Source organism: Copadichromis virginalis, linkage group LG5 (assembly GCF_057382275.1).
Source record: "Copadichromis virginalis isolate Kocher_CV1m ecotype Utaka linkage group LG5, C_Virginalis_male_GT1.1, whole genome shotgun sequence".
NCBI lineage: Eukaryota > Metazoa > Chordata > Actinopteri > Cichliformes > Cichlidae > Copadichromis > Copadichromis virginalis.
Window position 1 is genome coordinate 7,946,318 of NC_140622.1, and position 21,892 is coordinate 7,968,209.

Genomic DNA, 21,892 nt, shown 5'->3' on the forward strand with positions numbered 1-21,892 from the left:
ACACTGGTGCTCCACAGGGGTGTGTACTGAGCCCTGTCCTGTACTGGTAAACGGACTGATTCTTATATAGCGCTTTTCTACTCTCCCGGAGTACTCAAAGCACTCTATACAACATGCCTCATTCACCCCCACTCATACAACTCAAGTGCAACCTAAACTACATTCATACAGATTCATACTCCGATGAACGCATCGGAGGGCAACTCTGGGTTAGTATCTTGCCCAAGGATATTTGGCATGCAGACTGAGGAAGCCAAGGATCGAACCACCAACCTTCCGATCAGTAGCTGATCTGCTCTACCACCTGAGCCACCCCACTCTACTCACTCTACACCTACGACTGCACGGCCATTAGCAACTCCAACATCATTGGGAAGTTTGCGGATGACACTACAGTGGTGGGTCTTATCACCAAAGGTGATGAGATGGCCTACAGGGAGGAGGTCAGCGCCCTGACCCACTGGTGTCGAGACAACCATCTCACCCTCAAAGTCGCAAAGACAAAGGAGCTGATAGTGGACTTCCGGAGGTGCAGAGAAGTACACACCCCCATCACCATCAACGGCGCTGCTGTGGAGAAAGTGAGCAGCTTCCGGTTCCTTGGTGTACATCTGGCTGAGGATCTTACGTGGTCAGTACACACAAACAAAACAGTGAAGAAGGCGCAGCAGCTCCTCTTCTTTCTCAGGAGACTGAAAAGATTCTGCAAGCCATTCTTATATTTTGCTTGTTCTTATGTTATTGTATTTTGCACACCTCTGTTGCTTGTGAAGCTCGCACACAAGAATTTCACTCACATGTACTGTACCAGTGTATCTGCACATGTGATGTGACAATAAAAGTGATTTGAAATCCCCCGCCGCCACGCCCTCTCCTCCCTGTGCCGCAAGCAGCAAGCGCAGCTCGCAAACGGAGGGCGCCCTTACTCCCCGCAAATGGCCGCAAGAACACCGATCGGTGCCTATGACATCCCCAGAATGCGCTGGCATGATGTCGGGGCAGCATGAGTACGAGCAACTTTTTTTTGCCGATGCCCGTTATGCCGCCCCCCACTACGATGCCGCCCCGGGCAACCGCCCATGTCGCCCATATCAAAACCCGCTAGTGGCGCCACCTGACTGCAGCGGTGGTAAAATTTACACACACACACTTGTTATTTGAGCAAAAGTGCAGATAAGAATTACTCTGGCAAGGACTGATTTGACTTCTTTACTCGGCAAAAGTGTAAAACTACAGGCTCTGAAATGTACTCAAAGAATACAAGTAACAGTAGGTCTTGAATGAAGGTGCGCTAGCTTTAAACTTCCAGTTCATCAAATGTCACTGAGCGCTCCTTTTAAAAAGATAAGCGCTCTTCTTCCTCCTGTCATGTCTTTCTTACATCTTTCTCCATCTCTGCGTGAAATTATCTCACAATCATCAAACTCATCTTTTCTCTGGTAAGCAGCTGCAGGACAACTGTATGACAGCCTTTGCTGCTACTGTCTGATCTATTGGACACTGTAAACCCGAATAAGTTACCAGAACTCAAAAAAATTGAGGCAATCGATTGCCTCAATTTTTTTGAGTTGATCAACTCAAAAGTCAAATTTTTCCAGAACATAAAAGTTTGGATTACATGGTACTTGTATCTTTTGAGAACGGTCAACTCAAATATTTGCAGTTAATATGACTTAAAGTTTCAAGTTTACAAATTCAAAGAAATAAGTTCACAGAACTTATAAAAAATAAGTACACAACTACAACATTTTTATGTTAACAAAACTCAAATGTTTATTAGTTTGTGTTGTCATTATTTTAAGTACACGTTAGTCAAATATGTTGACTACTTGATACTTAAAAACATGTGACCCAAAACTTAAAATTTTTGAGGCAATTGATTCCTAACCGTGCAGAAATATTGGCCAATCAGAAGTCTAGAAGCCTCGGTGGGAAAAAGTAAACAAAGCTGGGGCATAGAAGCAGAACCGAGTCGTATGTGTGGAGGGACAGTAACTGTGTGTATATGTAAGCATTTAAACACTGCAGAGAGTAGAATTAATAGTATTGTAGAAATTCATTTCACCGAAACAATAACGTGGCGCACAGTGTGACGCATGCACCAGTTTATTGTATTTCCAGACTTGCTTTCGGCACAATTTACAGTGCACGCTACTCTGTTTTTTGTCAGACTTGAAATAGCCGAAATACCTTCACACTACGGAACTTCTATGGCTCTTCCGTTCGACAATCTCTCCGGCATTGGAACCATCATCTGTTTTCTCTTCGGTCACGCTCGGTTGATTTTTCTAATCGGCACACTCATTTCCTCCATTACGCGCTGGCTCCATTACCCGCTGGCTGCTTCCCAAACAAACACACGTGCGGCTTGGCACTTGTGCTGTACGTAACAAGTCACGCGACGTGACGCTGCGGCTGTGATTGGTTCGGCTCTGCGCTACTGAATTTGGATCGGCTGACCTTTTTTTTTTTTTTTTTAAGAGAACAAGAGCGGCGAGGTCTATCGCGATAGCTTAATTTCTCTATCGAGTAAAAGTTATATCGCGATACATATCGTTATCATTCTATCGCCCAGCTCTACCAGGAAGGCTTCACCAAATCTGGGGAGACTGAACACGGCATCACTTTCAATGACGACAGAGATTTTCACAGGTTGGTAGTGAACTGGACTTGTTGTGTCATGGTCACTGATGACAGTGAAGAGGGCCACTTCAACACCATCAAGCTCCAACTCATCAGATTCGTCCTGAATTAATGAAAAAGAGATACTAATCACAATCTAAACCAAGAAATACAACAGACGACATATAATTTCTCATTTTACCAACTCCCACTGAGATCCAATACCTCTTTTACAAGGGAGACCTGAGTCTCACTGTAAGAGGTGAAAAACAGAAGATCCATGTTCTGCACACATAAATCAGCTAATTCACCAGAGAATCAAGTGGTGTGAGATAGACTGAAACTAAGCTAAAGGAAATACACAGGAAAATGTTTTACTAAACATCTTATCACTTTCAACAAAACACCAATTCAGTTCATTCGTAGTGAGGAGACAGAAAAGACCATACATGGAAACCATATGGGTAGACTAAACAAAGGTAAGTCCAAACAGTGCATCAAAATACATGTTTGTACTTTGATGCACTGTTTATATACACAGTAGTATCTGTTAGATACTTAAGGACACTCACAGTGCAGGTTCTGAAAAATCCAGAGACATCCTCACGCAGATAGACAGGAAGGGCGTGGAGAACGGTAGTGCGCTTGGTGTGGATATCATGGATTTCCTATTTCCAGATAAAAACAGAATTGTATATACTGGTGAGTTTACTGAACAACAACAAAAACAACAGTCAAATCAGAACATATGTCCACAAATAACCTGTTCACATCTTTAATACAGTCAGACAAATAGCAAACACAAAGTGGAGTAATAGCAAAATTCAAAAAGCTCATTTAAATCATTGAACCTGTCCAATGTTCCACTGGTTCAACCTATGAAAATATGTAACAATCTATTATTACCTGTTCATTGTGAATTCTTAGAATTTCAGCCAGGGCATCTGCTGTCTGCTGTTAAAAATTTAGAGAGATTAAAATACTTTGTTTCATACTAGGCGACCGGGCGCCACCTCTAGAACAAGTAGTATCTAACTTTTTAAACAGCCTGCGACCCTCATTACAACAACTTAATGCTAGCTCTGCAAGCGCAAAGTTTCCTTCGGGGAGAGCAGCAAAGCACATAAAAAACACGGACCGACATTTCTGCTATTCTTTTCGACACGCACCCAAAATACAACTAAATATTCGTATTTTAACAATAAACTAATATCAACATTGAAAACTTACTGTAAGTCCAGTGATGCTAGTTGCTGCCGTTAGGTCCAACTTTCTCCAGTCGTCCGTGTTGCCTCTTTGGTGCTGTTCCCGCCCATATACCTTTACTTCTTCTGTGTTTCGTATTAATGCTCATTAGCGCCGCCTTCCGCTTCGGAGGGTGAATCAGAGATTAACTCGGAATAAAAATTGATTCCTGCAGCTGCTCAACACTTACGGAAAAAATTAAAAATATATATGTAGGACACATTGATAAAACAATGAATATTAAATGTCTGTGAAGGTTCTCAGTCATCCAGGTCATCGTAGTCAAAGGAACTTAAAGAAGTCCAGACGCTTTTCTTTGCAAGCTCCTTTGACAATGAATATTAAAATAAATACATTTTGTCTTTCACTAATGCATTTAAGACAATTTGATTTTACTTATTTGGTGAAACACTTTGAGATTTTATTGTATTTTAGCATGTGCTACATAAATTAAGTTTATTATTAAATCCTACTTGAAACAACAAAAATAACAGGACTTTACCATTCTTATATGTCCTAACTTAACTGTGTTACGTTGTGCTTAAGTTATGATTTTAAGTGATGCTTACTTAATATAGAAATAGTTAAATTCAATCAAATATTATTAGTTTCATTTACTCAAAAAGAAGAACATGTTATACGAACTTGACATATTTAAGTTAACAGAACTTTTTAAAGACTTTGAGTATACACTACTTAATCTGTTTAATTACTTTGAACATTCGGGTTTACAGTGGAAACATTGCACGTGAAACTGCATTATTACTCTCTTGTATACCTCATCTGTTTGTATGTTGTACTCACTGATTGATTAATAAAGTTCTTGTTAAAAAAAAAAAAAAGCAGTGGGTGCGGACTTTGTCCACCAAAAACGGAGCTGAAGAAGGAGGCTCTTGACTTTTAAGCCATTTTCGTCTTCCTTCGCTTACCTACAATGGAGATACCAGTGTACACGCTGGATTCCTTCACCAATTTGCCGTTCAAGGGAAACCCTGCGGCAATTTGTCCACTTCTGCATGTGAGTAAAACTATTTAGGCCACAGCTTAATGTGTAGTCTGGCGCTATGGCAGCCTGCATCGGTGCTTCGCACAAGTGCAGACCAGAGGCAGAAATTCGTTCTGCAAAACAAGCTCGACAACATGTGTTTTTAAAGGTATTTTAACTCAAACAATCTTTTATCAATCAAACCATGAAAATTAAAGTGGGTTTTTTTTGTTTGCTTTCCCCTGAAAACTTTCTTATCACACAAGAACAGATACACACAATAAGATACATCAGCCTGCTGCTTCTAATTAACTTATTTAGTTGTTTATTCTTTTTCAGTCAGCAAACTTCGTCTGTTTGCCTGCCAGAAGCTTACAATAATCTGCTTTAGAAAGATGAACTCAAATGGAGGTCAGTCCACTACTGCCACCTGTGGCCAAGTGCTACTACTAGATTAACTTGTGACATATCTGCAGAAGAAGCTGAGTGGCTACACTTAAAATCGACCCACAAACATGTTGAAAGATGCAATGACAGCAATGTGGATTGTCAGGACTAAAACCAATCATTAAGTAAAGACAACAGGGATCATTTGTTTCTGTTTATTTAGCATGCACAACATTTGTAGTCTGGCCTCCATTTGAGACTGCTCCAGCTGCTATGTGATAGTCAGTAGATCTGCTACAAATTGCAGATCATATGCAAGTTTTGGAAATAAATCATGAATATTCCTTGCTTAGCATTAAAAGTAAACATTTCTAGCTCTCCCCCACACTCAAACACAGATGACAAACCAACTGACACACCTGAGTCACTCACTTTCTTAAATCCAATCACTCTCACTGGCTCTGTTTATTACTAATCACTGTGTAACAGCTGTAAATTCACGGTAACTGCCATCTCCTTACAAATGTTTATAGATTAACCACAATTATACAACTCATACAAACTCTCTCCAGCCATGTTGTTGTTTTACCTATACTGGCTGAAAATGTTCATTTCCAGAGAAAAGACACAGGCAGACTATGCTTACAGGATGTGATGTTACAACACCAGTGAAATATGAATGTGTCATATATTTGTTCAAGACGTATTTCTTTGTTATGGGAAGAAATATTGAAATCATCATGAACAACGGGAGTGGTGATTTCTATAACTTTGTGTATATAATTGTGCATTTCTTACTGATGTAGGCCACAAATAAATACATAATGCCATTTCATTTATTTTAAAGGTTTATTTGCAAGACATGCAAACAGACAAAATAGAAAGTTCCAAATGTATTGTGCATGAAACGAATTCAAACGTGGCGATAGAGCCAGGTGCAGATGTGTCACAAGTTAATCTGGCTGTAGGCTGTGGCGCTCGGCCACAGGTGGAGCTAGTTGACTCGACTCCATTTGAGTGAACACAAAGTAAACTGCACGCTTTAGTTGTGAAGCGAAAACACTGAAATCGGAGCAATAACACGTACGAGGGGAACGATAACGACGACAAGATTCTCCCGATCGTTTGCTCTTGCTGCCCTGTGAACAGCATCGGCGTGGTGTTAATTGTTTGCCGTTTTCACGATCGCCTCCTGCATGAGAATATCACCAGGTACACTCGCGACATTTTTAAACATTTAGTTGTTCATCATGAGCAACAAGATTGAGGTAACCTCACAAATATCACAGATGAAGTATTTGGTGTTTATTTGCTGTTTTGTTGGTAGCGGCTCCTGAAAAGCAAGTCGACCACACATCTGTTCGACCAACCCCTAAGGTATGGAACGCCAGGACTGCCATAATGAATTAATTAAATACACCATTAAATAATTAATTAAATGTGGCAATAATTAATTAAAATTGGAATTAATTAATTAAATAAATAGTTATGACACATGTAATTAATTAATTATTGACACATTTAATTAATTATTTATGTATTTCACATTTTAATTAATTATTGACACATTTAATTAATTAATTATGTATTTCACATTTTAATTAATTATTGACACATTTAATTAATTATTGACACATTTAATTAATTATTTAATGATATATTTATTTATTTCATTTTGGCAGTCCTGACGCCTGGCTCTCATCATGAAATAATTTTATCTGTCAGCCTCACCCATCAAACTCAGGGGGCGGGGTTAACGCTGCCCATGCAGCTTCTCTAACATTTGATTGGTTGCCGTGCAAAGTAAGTCAAAACAGGTCGATCCTAGATAATCGATTGCTTGTGTAGACTTGGGGCAGCCAGGTATCCCAGAATGCAGATCAAATCACAGGCAGCAATGGTGGTGGTGTAGTTTTAAAATACCCCGTTTTTCTGTCACCAGCTACACTTTTAACAGTGTTTTAGCCGCGAATGTCACGCCGTATGTCTGGTCAGGTTGTCAACATAGAACATGTTTGCAAAAGTGCTCAGATGTTTTCAGAGATTTCACTAGCTCTGCTAACAGTTAGCATGCAGAGTGCACCAAGGGGGTTACGTTAACCGGTTTGTTTACATATTCCACTCTCCGTGTTCCACATGTTGCATTCGCAGATTCTCATTTTCACCGAACGATCGTCTCTTTCCGCCTGGTCTTGTGTCTCTGTGCTTCTGTAACATAAAGAACGAGCTGACATTTTTCTCACGAAACCAGCGATCAGCTCAACAGACCGTCAGTTTACCTGCATGCATCCTCCTCCTCATCTGTCAGCTGTTTAACACCTGCTGCTAATTCAAGAAACACGCCTACGTTACCTGGTGATAGTCACAGTTTAACTGGGCAGCCGGTGCTCGATATAAAGCAATGTCAGCGCATTTTTCTGCACAAGATAAGTAAATATAGTGTTTTCCCCGAGCGCAGAGCTGCTGGAGCCTTTCCTTACAGAGCACTTTATAGGCGAACAGCTTCATCAGCGGCTGATGTCCAATCACCAGCACACAGCTTTGAAACCTCAGCTGAGTTTTAGCTCTCAGTGGTTAAACGCTGGACTTCATTCACTCAGGTTCTGTCTGTCGGGTCACGTTTACTTCGCTGTTTTATTTACAACTGAGCAAATCGGTTTGGCTGAGGTTAAAGTTACGTTTCATAACTGCATAGTTTCACAGACGTTTAATGGTTTACTGGCACATGTGTTAGACCATTTGCCTGTCTCCATAATTGAGAGCATTTTCTCTTCTTATGTCAACACTCTCTCTCTCTCTCTCTTTTTTTTTTCTTTTTTTTTGCTTTTTCGGTCATGTTATGTTTACCTGTCAAAGGCTTGTTACAAACTATGAAACACATCGTGCAGACTTCTGGATGTTAGAAGAAAACTAATACTGCTCATGAATGAGACTAAAGGCAGGAAGGTGTCCTTTAAAACTAAACATGTTAATAGGACCTCCCTGTTTATATCATAGTTTATGATATAGCACGTGTATTTCAGTAATAGCCTGCTGAGGCCACTATACGTGCTGGCCTCATATCAAATGTGAAGGCAGACTGAGTCTATCTTTGACGTTTTTTATATCTAATCTTCCTTTTGAAACATTTAAACAGCAGCGAGTCTGCAGCTGAGGGAATACAAACTCAAATTGTCGGAACAGGTTTGCTCGTTTCTTGGATTCATTTGGTGATTTATTAAATGTATAACTGTTATTCTAATCTGCTGCTGAGTCTCTTACACTTTTCTTTATGCTGTATATTTTCACGTCTCTGGAATAGTTGGCAGTTAGATAGTCAGCTGTGAAACTTTGTGTTAACTCATGGAGCTGAGGATATCGTGGATATGCTGACCTCGCTGCGTGGTGTACAGAGCGAGGTCAGCATGATTAATATTCACAATAAAAATATTAGCCGAACATCATGAAGTCTGTATGTGTTTCATAGTGTCGAACAACCTTCGTACAGTTAAAGCCAGCAGTTACTACATGACGGAAACACCAACGTTATCTCTTTTATGCGTTTATACACAGGTCACGCTGATTACTGAACAAAAACCCAAAGATCAGATGTTAAACAGATTTATTTGCTCTCTCTCCTCCTTAAACATGTTTTTAATGTTAGTTATAATTCAGAATTGGCGACTGAAACACGTAGGACACATAAGAACATCAGGAAATAAAACACCGATAAATATAACCTCAGTAAAAGAAGTCAGCGGGGGTTACTACAGCTGTGTACCGGGGCCTACGCTTTGTCGGTGGGATTGCTTGCGAGGCGAGCGGGTCTATCCCACGCTTTGCCGTGAGACTGGGCAGACATCTCCGAAATCATCGAAGCACTTTTGCAAAGAGGCTGTATCTTGACAAACCGACCAGACACATGAAGATTAAACCACTACATTCTCGGCTAAAAAAATATTAAAACGGTATTTGGTAACACACAAACAGGGTTTTTCAAAGCTCAGTTCTGTTAGCTTCCACATGCCGGTTGTTGTGTGCTAGAAACAATGGCCACCAGGCCAAAGCAATGGTTTTGACTCGATCAGCGTTAACCCCGCCCCCTGAGTTTGATGGGTGAGGCTGACAGATAAAATTATTTCATGATGAGAGCCAGGCGCCAGGACTGCCAAAATGAAATAAATAAATATATCATTAAATAATTAATTAAATGTGTCAATAATTCATTAAAATGTGAAATACATAAATAATTAATTAAATGTGTCAATAATTAATTAATTACATGTGTCATAACTATTTATTTAATTAATTAATTCCAATTTTAATTAATTATTGCCACATTTAATTAATTATTTAATGGTGTATTTAATTAATTCATTATGGCAGTCCTGGCGTTCCATACTAAGGAAGCCCGTTTCCGCCACTAAATAAAAACAAAAAAGCTAGTATCCATAACTCGAAATTTCGAGTTACTTTTCTCAAAATTTCGAGTTAGCTCTGCCAATCAAAAATATATGTGAATGAGGTCGCTTTCTTGTTACCCGGAAGCATATGGCGCAGAGGAACGCGCACTCAAAAACGGATCCCAACAAATTGGCGCTTTCGCGAGTACGTTTGCTGATAGTAACACCATGTGATTCAGCTAATAACACAGGGACTTCATCATTTGTGAAGCCAGGCTGAAAACACTCAGCAATCTGTGCATTCACGACTGGATGTAATACCGGTAGCTTAGCTGTAGCATTTGTAGCTGAGGGCTTCAGCTTCCGGGTAACAAGGAAATGACGTCATTCATGTAGATTACTGATTGGCAGCGCTAACTCGAAATTTCGAGTTACTTTTCTCAAAATTTTGAGTTAATATGTTGAAATTTTGAGTTAATATGTCGAAATTTCGAGAAAGTAACTCGAAATTTCGAGAAAATAACTCGGAATTTTGAGAAAATAACTCGAAATTTTGAGTTATGGATCCCTTTTTTTTTTTTTAGTGGCGGAAACGGGCTTCCATAAACCCCAGTTAATCTGGAACCGTGGTCATAGCAGCTCATATCAGTGACACTCATCACAAATATTTATATTTACTCATCAAATCGTGTGTTTCTAACAGGAGCTGAGTGATGACTTGTATTACAAGATAGCAGCAGAGATGAACCTCTCAGAAACTGCTTTCATCACCAGGATTAATCCCTCTGATAGCTTTACTACAGGTATGTCTGTTTTAATTCAGATCACATTTGGGTTGCCAATTCCAAAGCCTCTTAGATTATAATGCTGTAATGGAAAGCTCCCTTTCAAAAGTATACAGTATGGTGTATGATTCACATACTGCTTAAACTTAAAAGTAGTCCCTATAGGTGCAGGATAGAAATTTTTCAATATGGATTAACAAGTTTGTATGACTTTATAGTTATAAGAACCGTAGTATATCGTATTTGCAGAAAATAAAAAAGACTGAAATAAAATAACAAAAACCTGAAAACCTGAATAACATGACAAGTGAAATAAATGAGTCAAGGAAATTGTATGATAGGAAAAAATGGAGTCACTATTAAATAAAGAAGAAGCTGTGAGTAGTGGTGAAGAATTTGCACAGCTGTGAGGCTCTAAGAGAAAATGCCACGTCATTTTGTAATGATGTGAGCTGCAGGAACAGTTAGGAGTGTCTGAATCAAACCAGTGGCTCTGTTAACAAAGTGAGACAACAGACATTTCAGGGTCAAAATACAGTTAATTAGAGAAAAATATCTTTAAATCACCACAAAGTCTATTTCATGGCACTTTGTACCTATTGAGAAATGTCATTCACGAAAGGTTAGCCTTCAGCAAAACTAAACTAGTCCCGTCAGGCAGAATTAAGGACCCACAACCATTAGCAGGAGCTCATTATTTTTCAAGTTTATCTGTTCAATAGCTTATGTTTAGAGAGATCCTATACAGTTAAACACACACAGAGCTGCATTGTACTCACTTTGTGCACAAACTGTCCTCAGCAGTCTGTCGGGTCAAAATGTTACATTGTATGGAGTCCAAAGAACTGTGCAACAAGCTGTCACAGTGAAAAATGCAGTGTGCAGTCGGTCCAAGAGGAATGCAGGTATCATTAACACAAAGACAAAGAAGAAGCAGGAACAGATACAATAAGTTTAACTTCAGACTTAAAAATGTGACTTTTGAAGAAGGTCACCAGAGAACTTCAATCTATACACCTAAAAACCACAAACCAGGCGAGAAATTTGGGTGTAGTGATGGATGCAGACCTAAACTTAGAAAAACACATTAAGACAATAACAAAGTCAGCTTACTATCACCTCAAGAATATATCAAGGATAAAAGATCTGATGTCTCAACAGGACCTGGAAAAACTAGTCCATGCATTCATCTTTAGTAGACTTGATTACTGTAACAGCATCTTTACAGGTCTACCTAAAAAATCAGTCAGACAACTACAGCTCATTCAGAACTCTGCTGCTCGAGTCCTCACTAAGACCAAAAAAGTGGACCACATCAGTCCAGCTCTGAGGTCTTTACACTGGCTGCCTGTCCGTCAGAGGATAGACTTTAAAGTTCTGATGCTGGTCTATAAAGCTCTGAATGGTTTAGGACCAAAATACATCAATGACCTCCTGACCCAGTATGAACCATCCAGATCCCTCAGGTCATCTGGATCCGGTCTTTTATCAGTTCCCAGAGTCAGAACCAGACACGGAGAAGCTGCATTCAGCTTTTATGCTCCTTATATCTGGAACAAACTCCCAGAAAGCCTCAGATCAGCTGAAACACTCAGTTTATTTAAATCCAGGTTGAAGACTCACCTGTTCTCAGCTGCATTTGAATAAAGCACCAAATCCACACTTTAAGCTTGAATTTCAAAACTTACATTTAACTACTGATTTTATCTACTGTTCTGATTTTATCTGTTTTGATTTTATATACTGTTGTTTGTTTGTTTGTTTGTTTGTTTGTTAATTAGTTAGTTAATTTGCTTGTTTTATTCAATTTTAAATCATGCTTTTTATTTGTTCTTGTTTCTAATGTCTCTGTAAAGCACTTTGAATCACCTTGTTGTTGAATTGTGCTATACAAATAAACTTGCCTTGCCTTGCCTTGCCTTACTCTGAATTATATTTGCTGAGAAAGGAGAAAAAAACTGGTTGAGCCCATATTAGAGGGAATTACAATAGTCCATATGTAATAAGATCAAAGCATGTATGACTTTTTAAAGAGTGCCTGATATTTAAATTAAATAAGTAAAAAGTGAACCCAAACCATGACAGTAACAGTTCAGTATTCTTCTTGTAATTTGCCAAAAATATCATCTGGCATTTGCAGTTCTCTGCTCACACACAGATGTTGTAGAGCCATCTCCCACATTTTTTCCTCATCTCCCACAATTTAATGACTTCCAGCTATGAGCAGCTTCTCTAAGGCTACGTCCACACTAGCCCGGATAGATTTGAAAACGGCATTTTCATCTGAAAACGCTCTGCATCCACACTAGCGTCTTAATTCGTTTTCACAGAGTTGTGCGTCCACATTGAAACGGCCGAAAACGCTTACGTTCCAGTACTGTGCATGCGTAAAACGCAAGAAGATTCGACCTACCTCATTTCTATCTGCCGTTTATTTACTTTCTGGCTCTTTGAAACGTCGCGGCAAAATGTTGAGGAAAAACACCAAGTTTTTTTTAAATGGACTAACAATGAGGTGGAGTTGTTGCTGCGAGTAACACAAAAGTACAACGTTGCAAAAGCGAGTGAGAATTAAAGAATGTAGAAACTGATATTAATCTTTAATAGGGCTGTCAAAATTGAGAGCAAACAAAACAACTGCTGTGTAATGCCCTCCTCGATCTTTGTTTAATTGGTCACATGACTGCATCATATGACTAACATGTGCCATCGTTTTCGAAAGTCTGCGTTTTCAGTCCACACTGCCATGCCAAAGCACCGTCTTCAAATATATGCGTTTTCGAGAGCGTTTTGAGAACGCTGCGTTTTCCTTCGGGGAAAACGCCGTCTCAGTGTGGACGGGAGGCCAATGATGGTTTCTAAATTATAAGGCTTTTTGTCAATCTTTAACCAATAAATCATTAATTGGACCTTGAAGACCTTTGTGGATGTAAGCCAATCACTAACATTATTATCTACACTGCTTAACTCTGTGTATTTGAAACTAATACCAAAACAAAACTGAAAAAAGTCTTAAATGTGTGATTAACAGGATCAAGATTCCGCCTTCGATGGTTTACACCAACTACTGAAGTAGACCTGTGCGGTCATGCCACTCTGGCCTCTGCAGCAGTGCTATTCCAACACATCAGTAAGATGCAACATTTACACATAAAAAGGTTTTTCAAAAAACCAAAAAGTGACATCATGGTGCACTAGAAAAGGCCGCTGGAGCTATTTTAAAAGATGCCTGTAATGCACAATGCAGCTGACTGCAAGAAGGAGCAAAGAGGTGCCAGCATGTAACCATATAATGGATTTTTTCCTTCAGAAAATGTAAATCCCACCCTGGTGTTTGAGACCAAAAGTGGAGATCTTTCCGTCACCCAGAAGGAGGAAGGGTACATCATGGACTTTCCTCTGAATCCCCCCACCAGAGTGGTAAAATAAACTTTTCCTGTTTAGTTACATGAACAATTTAATCAGATCCTGTAATGTAAAAAAACGAGTTCTTGTGTTTTATTAACAGTGTATAAAATGGCTTTCTTTCTGAACTCCCTTTATTTCAGGATCCCAATGACTTCAAAGACACCATCAAGGTCAGAAATCACATTTTTCTGAACAGTTTGAGAAAGTGTAACTACATTCCTGTGTGTGTGTTCAGCTAAGTCTCTGCCTTTACATGTGTGACACAGGCAGCAGTCGGAAACCTCCCGGTTCAGGAAGTTTTATTTTGCTACAACACCAAGAAGCTGCTGATTCGACTGGCTGACAGCTGTGACATGTTGGTTAAAAAACACTTTGCTTGTTGCCAAATTCAAAGGAATCTCAATAGTGGTCCTACTGTTCATGAGATCTTAAACATTTGTTCAGCAACAATCAATTATATTTCTCAGGTGCCCGGCTAGTGGGGCTTATTCATATGTTTAAAGCCCAAACAAATAATCAAGCAACTGGCCTTCTACACCCACTCATCACGTTTTAGTAAATGTATATGTGCTTTTTGTGTATTATCTCCAGCTCTGCGCTTACCGATCTGAAAGTTGACACTGTGGCTCTTGAGAATACTGAGAGAAGTGGAAGATTCTGCGCCGTCATCATCACTATGAAAGGTAATCGGAGCTGTGCGTTTCGTAGAGTTGTAGACTTGCTGGATCGGACCACATGTAGTAATTCCATTAAAATGAAGACGTAACAGTAAAGAATAAACCAGAGGAAACCCAACATGAAGTGTTTAAGCGAGGTGTGGTCCCACCATGTACCATCAGAAAAGCTTCAATGCACCTCTGTTAGAGGGATGAACAGCACACTGCCAAAAACATTCCCTCATTTGGTGTTTTAATGATGATGGTGATGAAGAGCACAGTCTATGATTCCACTCATAATATAGGCCAGGGGTCCCCAATCCCAGTCCACGAGGCCGGTGTCCCTGCAGGGTTTAGATGTGTCCTTGATCCAACACAGCTGATTTAAAGGTTAACTGACCTCCTCAACATGTCTTGAAGTTCTCCAGAGGCCTGGTAATGAACTAATCATGTGTAGGGATGGGTATCGTTTAGGTTTTATCCGATACCGGTGCCAAATCGGTACTTTTGAAACGGTGCCGGTGCTTAAACGGTGCTCGAACCGGTGCTTAAAGAATGGAGAACACAAACTTTGTCCAAAAACCTCTCATGTTCAGCTGGGTTTTTTTGTAAAAAGATAACAATGTTAGCCTTTTCTGCAGCTATGGGGCATATATGGTATCACTCTTGGTTGGAAGCAGTGCTTAAACAATGGAAAAAACACAAACTTTGTCCAAAAACCTCTCATGTTTAGCTGTTTTCCACTTTTTCTTTGGTCATTTTAGCCTTTTTGTCCAGGGTGAAGGGAGCATCTGCCATCAAACAAGAAGACAGCCGCATGTAGCTATGATGATGTTTGCTAGTTCACCATACCTGCATTAATGTAATAACATGGTTAGCCTACTCAACGTAAATTACACACGAACAACATTAAGCTACTCACGCAGAGAAGAACGGCTGCTGCTGCCATCATCATCCTCATCATTTCTGCTACACTGGCAGGGCTAGGGGCCAGGACTCTATTCTTCGGGTTTTTGGGGGATGTTGCTCCGGGTCCGATAACTGGCAACCCACCCGACGTGCACGGTGTGAGGTCTCGCAGCAAGCTATCAAATACGGCGCATTTCTCGGCTTTTAAAAAAAAACGCTATGCGTCGCCAGGTGTTTCATCGGATTCTTGGTGTTACCTCCTTTGACAGTATCACAGTATCAGCTTAAAGCACTTGTTGCTGCTGAGTTTGCATCTTTTGCTGTGAAGTACAGCCAGACTTTTAACCGCTTCGCCTTGGACATTTTTAATCTGTAGCTCTGCTCTAACAGAACGTACGTACCTGGCCCCGCCTACTATCCTCGGAAACGTAAAATGATTGGCTAGAAGTGTATCACAGCTCAGGAAAAAAAAGCACCGAAATAAAGCACCGAAATGTGCGCTGCTTTTCGGTCTGGTTACTACCGTTTATGTCAGAACCGGTGCCATCATGGCACCGGACACCGGTACCCATCCCTAATCATGTGATTCAGGTGTGTTGACCCAGGGTGAGATCTAAAACCTGCAGGGACACCGGCCCTTGTGGACTGGGATTGGGGACCCCTGATATAGGCCTTCACTTGGGTTGAGCTCTGGGGAAATGTTTGATCACAGGACAAATGGTGCGCCGATTTCTCCTTTGCCGTCACCATCCTGTGGACTCGTTTGTTGCCCATTTTAATTTGTATAACAACATTCACTGAATGTTTCTGCCAACAAACATTACATATCAAACACTGCTAACATGTGGAAACAGGATCACCTGACTGCCAGCCACGATATGACTTCTACTCGAGAGACTTTTCTCCATGGTTTGGCGTCCCTGAGGATCCTGTCACTGGTAAGATGGTTGCTCTTTACTAGTATGTAATCTATAGACATTATTTCTCAAATAACATAATTCTGACCATGTTTGTGTGTCTAAAAACGTTTACATATAAGCAGCTGGACTAAAGTGATTAAAGAGGATGCATTTACAGGTGTCTTATTACTGAGAGAAAGTGTTAAGCTATTCCTGCTATGCATTCTTTGTTCTGGCAGGCTCTAACCACACAATCCTAGGTAGCTACTGGTCTGAAAAACTAGGAAAGAAGAAAATGCTGGGTACGTATTTGAACCTTCTCCCCCTTTTACTAATGTGTCATTTATCTGATGATAACAGACGTTGTGTTCCACTTTTATCCATAATTAACCTGCTTATTGTGTCTGTGCAGCTTACCAGTGCTCCAGTCGTGGTGGCGAGCTGGAACTTGAACTGAGGGATGATGGAAGAATCAACATAGCTGGACAGGCCATCACTATTCTGCAGGGAACAATCAAACTGTAGACTGAGACACATCCAAGAAGACGGCGTCTGATGTTCTATCTTAACCATTGTGTCCCTGCAGATAGACACTTTATGGCTCTTGTTTAAAAATTAGATGGCTAAAATAAAAAGAAAAAACGCACTCAAGTCCTGACTGTTCTATCCTGAAATGATTCAGCTAACATAGCTTTGTTACGCTCATTCATTCATAACATTACAGCAAAAAAATTACAACCAAAAGATTTTAAAATGATAAAAACAGAAACACAAGAACACAGCAGGTAAAATCCGAAGAGTCATGATTAGCCTTGTGGTCAGGAGAATTTTTAACATTTGCTACTTAATAATGAATGGGGTTCAATAAAATGAAGTACAGCTGATATGGACTAAACTAAAAAAATGATACTGCAGATTCGTTTTGATCCTAAATAACATGTACATATTCCTGAAATTAAAAGTCATCATGATGACTGTTTGTTTGTTTTGTTTTTTTGTATAATCTGTTCCTGCACAGATGTAGTTCTGCCGATCTGGTTTTTACTGACAAAATAATGGAATAAACTTGAGGCCCACTGACATAGTTAAGTTCTTTTAAAGTTGACATTTCTGGTTACATACTATAGCTCTATCATAGGAAACAGGAAATGGCACTACACCTAGAGCTGGAGAATGTTAACTTTTGTCACATACAGACAATGATGGATGTTGTCATGGCTTTTTAGTTTGTTTTTATGCTAAAGACCGCGCGTTTTACGCTGCCCGCAAACTTGCACAGGTATGTTCTCGCGAGGTTATAAACGTTGATTTGTTCTAGTGTTTTTATAGTGACCTCCCACCCACAGGGGCGCTCTTTCACATCACAAGACCTCCGTGCTGGCAGAGCACGCGAAAGGAAACCCGCCATTGAAGACGTCTCACAACGTGAGAGTTTCGTTGTAGTGCACTCTTTTAACAAAAGGTGCAATTTTTTTCAGCATATACCTACAGCTGGTAATTAGTTGGAGGAATGGCATACAGAGGACAAGGACAGAAGGTCCAGAAGGTTATGGTGCAGCCCATTGTATCCTTTTGTATTGCAGGACGACACTGCGCGGTTGAATTGGTTGCTACAATAGCTTAGTAGCTAGGCTAACATTTAGTCATTCGTAAACATTTGTAGTCACTCATGTGAGGAGAGGAGTTTTACAAGGCATGTAAGCTTTTTTGAAGACCAGTTTCACCCAGAGAAGTCGCGCGGGTATGAAATATGTTTGCAGAAAAAAAATGTGTTTTATTGAAATGCAGTCAGAAAGCCAGTGTATAGACTTAGCCGCGTTAATCCCGGGGAAACACCGGCTCTGTGGTTCCGTGTTATAGCTAAACGCAAAAGAGGCTAATTTCTGCCTTCAAACTACTCAATATGATACCATATGGAGGGTTTTAGGCCCACCAATCGATAGTTATTAACACCAAAATATAATATGATGTGGGAGAGTGAGGAAGTTACGGAATACTTACCTAACGAAAGTGTTTTGACAGTTAATAGCTATAAAACTGGAATTACTTTCATCTTCTCAAATATTTTAAAAATATAATTAGTTAATTGTTAGTGAAACTTGGTAGTGTTTTCTTTGATTTGCTATCGATCCACGTTTACATGGTCTCTTATGGGAATGCCAGCAACTGATATTACTGCTAATATGATGTAAGAATTACCTAAACCTAAAATAATGACAAAAATAAATGTAACTATATTTTAATTATTTGTTAAACAGATTTTTATTTACAAAAGGATCAGGGGAAAATAAAGTTTGCCCTCAAGATATGAAGCCGAAAAGCCAATTTTAAGCCAGGAAGAACCCCTGACCCAAACTCTGACTCTGAATCACATTTCCAATAACTTGGACTAAATGCAAATATAACCATTAACAACATATGTGCACATTTTAACTATAAACATGTTGAACTTGAGTCTGTGTGTATGTCCTTGACTGTGGTTGTCAGAATCTCATTTTCAGGTACCTGCAAAATGTAAGTAGCTTTTAACTTTTTCGTGCATCCTTCTGATTAGTTTTGTTTTCTGGTAATTTTGAAGATAAAACTGTATTCAGTTTATTCTCTCTCTCATTCCCAGCGCTCACGGATCCAGGTTTGGTTGTATGAACAGGTGAACATGCGGATAGAAGGCTGCATTATCGTAAGTAACATACAACCTTTCTCCATGTTCTTGGTCAGTTTATAAAGCTTGATGTTGATGGGCAGTGTGGAAACCCCTCTTAGCCCTACGTCGTAACCTTCCAGGCCAGTCAGTTGTGGCGGGCTGCTTTGACCTGGCAGGCAGATTCCTCAGGAGGTGCACGTCAGGTTATGGCATAGGGTTAAAGGGGATTTCTGGTTATGTTGTAAGCTACAATGCAGATTTCCCACTGAAGCATAATCTGAGCCTCAGTAACCACCCTCTGTAACACACGTTCAAATGTGTCCAGTTGGCAGCCAGTCACAGAGCCAGCCTTCCTGATCAGTTTATCCACTTATTTGGTGTCACAGTGTATCTTCTTGTATACAGCCTCAACCTTAGTCTTCCAGTTCAGCCTGTTGTCAGTGTGGATGACCAGGTACTTGTCCTCCTCCTCCACATTAGCATTCTGTCCCAGGATAGACAGAGGTGGTATAGCCACCCATTTTCTTCTGTCAGTCTGTCATCTCTGTGGTCCTATTCACATTCAGAAACAGCTGATTCCTCTCTGACAACTCCACCAAATCATCCATTAGTGCTCTGTACTCATTCTGCCCATCATTGATGCATCTGACCACTGCAGAATTATTAGTTTTGTGGTAAGTAAGGTCTGCAAGGTGAACAGGAGTGGAGATGGCTCAGTTCCCTGTGGAGCTCCTGTACCATGTCATCATTTTGACACCGAGCACTGCCCAGTTTTACATACTGTTTACTCGCATTCCCTTTAGCCTTCTCTAAGTAGCAGTGGCTGAAATGTGTTATACACACCAAAGAAATCAAAGAAGTCATCTTCACCATGTGCGTGTTGCTATCTAGATAGAAACAAGCTCTCACTGGGAACAAACCTTTGTCACTTGCTGTTCCCCTGTATGGCCACATTATATCCTAGCATGGCTTAAAATGATTTGGTCTAACTTGAAATGGCCTGATCTATGAGTAGCATTTCCACTCAGGCTGAACTTTCTGTGAGATCAGGCATGTACAAGTTCTAGTTAAACCAATGTGACTCACTTTTGTTGTCTTGTGTCTCATTGCCTTAGGGTTTCGATGAGTACATGAATCTGGTTCTAGACGATGCTGAGGAAGTCCACATGAAGACTAAGAACAGAAAACCATTGGGTAAGAGTGCATCACTTTTTGTAAAGCTGTTTTATTATTTTACTTTATTTACTTTACTTCATTTTACTTTATTATTTTTAGGAAGGTTGACTGTGAAAGGTAAGAATGAAGAAAAATTGTGTGTCATCAAGACATTGTTGTTTCTCAGGGATTTTTGAAAAACAGTTGTCCTGCATATCCCAGAAACTGCAAACCCAATTCTGAAAATGTTGGGATGCTATGTAAAGTGTAATTAAAAACACTTACAGTGATTTGAAACAAAGAAGCAAAATACAAACACACAACACATGTAAGAATTTCAAGACAATCGTCAGTCTGCTTTGGTGCATTTTCTGTTTCGTGACGTACTAAATGTTTTCAAATGGTGAAAGTGCAGGTCAATTCTGCAGCTGGACTCTGCTGCTACGAAGTCATGCTGTTTTAATAGCTGTGCTATGCGGTCTAGCGTTGTCTTGACGTCATCAGGATTATATATATAAATGTTGTTCTAAAGCCTGTATACAACGTTCAGCACTGCTGTCTTTCCACACCTGCAAACTGTCAATTCCATAGGCATAAATCCACCATCGGAGATGCAGGCTTATGAACTGAACACTGATAATAAGGCAGATGGTCCCCCTCCTCTTTAGTCCAGAGTTCATTTTTTCCAAAAATCTTGAATCATCTGATCACAGATCAGTTTTCCCCTTTTTCTCAGTTCATTTTGAATGAACTTTGGCCCAGACTGGAATTTCTGGATCATGTTCACATATGGCTTTCAACCTGCATTTGTGGATGGCACAGTGAGCTGTGTTCACAGACACTGATTTCCATAACAGAATCATAACAAATTTCCCACGTGTGGGACTAATAAAGGTTGTCTTATCTTATGTCTGATTTTAACGCAGTGCTGCCTGAGGACCTGACCATAGGTGTCTATATATATATATACAAACAAGTCATTTTATTCTGTTTTTAATTTACAATTTACACAGCATCACAACTTATTTGCAGTTGGGATTGTAAATGAAATCAACTCTTGGATTTTTGTGTGTGTTTGTTGGGGACTGTAGGTGGTTGGTGAGGATTGCTCTGTTGTTGCATCATGCCCCTGGCTACTGATCCACTTTATACTGATGTTAGATTTCACATTACCTTTACCCAGCGTTGATGGGGGCATGGTGCTTTGTCTGAAAGTGAACAGACACTTTGTGCCTCCCCTTGTCCAGCATCTGGCAGTTCTGTTCTAATTTAGCTTTGATCTCTCCTTCATTCTTTTCTGTGTTGCCCAGGGAGGATCATGTTGAAGGGAGACAACATTACCTTGCTGCAGAGTGTGTCCAACTGAGGCGAGAATGGAGATGTCTACAAACTTCAACTTTTGTAGAAGAAATTGGTTTTTGTTTTTCTTCAGAGATTAAGTGTTTGTGTTTATGACATGAATATTGTAATTGTTTCTTTCTACCACATGGATCTGTTTGGAGAATAAAGGTTTTTTTTTTTCTTACAGTTGTTCTCTGTTAACTTTTTAGTGTTTCAGACTCTAGATGTGTTTTGGTTTAATGGACTGTGCTGCCGTCTAGTGGCAGACAGAACTATTGCAGTGCACGTATATAGGTCAAATGCACTGCAGCGGCGCAGTTGCATTTAATACGTCTGTCTTGTAAGTGCAGGCGTTATTGTGTGTGAAATACAGAAAATGAACATGTGCTTCCTCGTGTAACTTTTCTATGCTGTACATAGTACAGAACTGCTACAAAGAAAATTAGGGCAGAACTTGGGTGCATGCCCAAATTA

The 21,892-nt window shown here is 39.9% G+C and overlaps 2 protein-coding genes and 1 long non-coding RNA gene across 3 annotated transcripts; 2 read left to right on the plus strand and 1 right to left on the minus strand.

The window, feature by feature from the left end:
• Positions 1-1,512: 1,512 nt before the first annotated feature.
• LOC146708848 (uncharacterized) lies at positions 1,513-4,481 on the minus strand. The gene is made up of 3 exons (XR_014920383.1): positions 3,853-4,481; positions 3,195-3,290; positions 1,513-2,746 (listed from the first exon to the last, which is right to left on the minus strand). It is a non-coding gene; the product is annotated as an uncharacterized LOC146708848 (long non-coding RNA).
• Positions 4,482-4,722: 241 nt separating this feature from the next.
• On the plus strand, positions 4,723-17,360 carry LOC146708849 (phenazine biosynthesis-like domain-containing protein 1). Its single transcript, XM_085455704.1, has 10 exons — positions 4,723-4,885; positions 10,325-10,424; positions 13,438-13,536; positions 13,717-13,826; positions 13,955-13,984; positions 14,081-14,169; positions 14,406-14,497; positions 16,234-16,317; positions 16,518-16,580; positions 16,691-17,360. The coding sequence occupies exons 1-10, from the start codon at positions 4,802-4,804 to the stop codon at positions 16,801-16,803; spliced, it is 864 nt and encodes a 287-aa protein (XP_085311830.1). The 5' UTR covers positions 4,723-4,801; the 3' UTR covers positions 16,804-17,360.
• A 255-nt stretch (positions 17,361-17,615) lies between these two features.
• Positions 17,616-21,604, plus strand: snrpe (small nuclear ribonucleoprotein polypeptide E). Its single transcript, XM_085455706.1, has 5 exons — positions 17,616-17,842; positions 18,766-18,792; positions 18,896-18,958; positions 20,038-20,116; positions 21,388-21,604. Exons 1-5 carry the CDS (start codon positions 17,789-17,791, stop codon positions 21,441-21,443), a joined length of 279 nt encoding a protein of 92 aa, XP_085311832.1. The 5' UTR covers positions 17,616-17,788; the 3' UTR covers positions 21,444-21,604.
• The last annotated feature ends 288 nt before the right edge of the window (positions 21,605-21,892 follow it).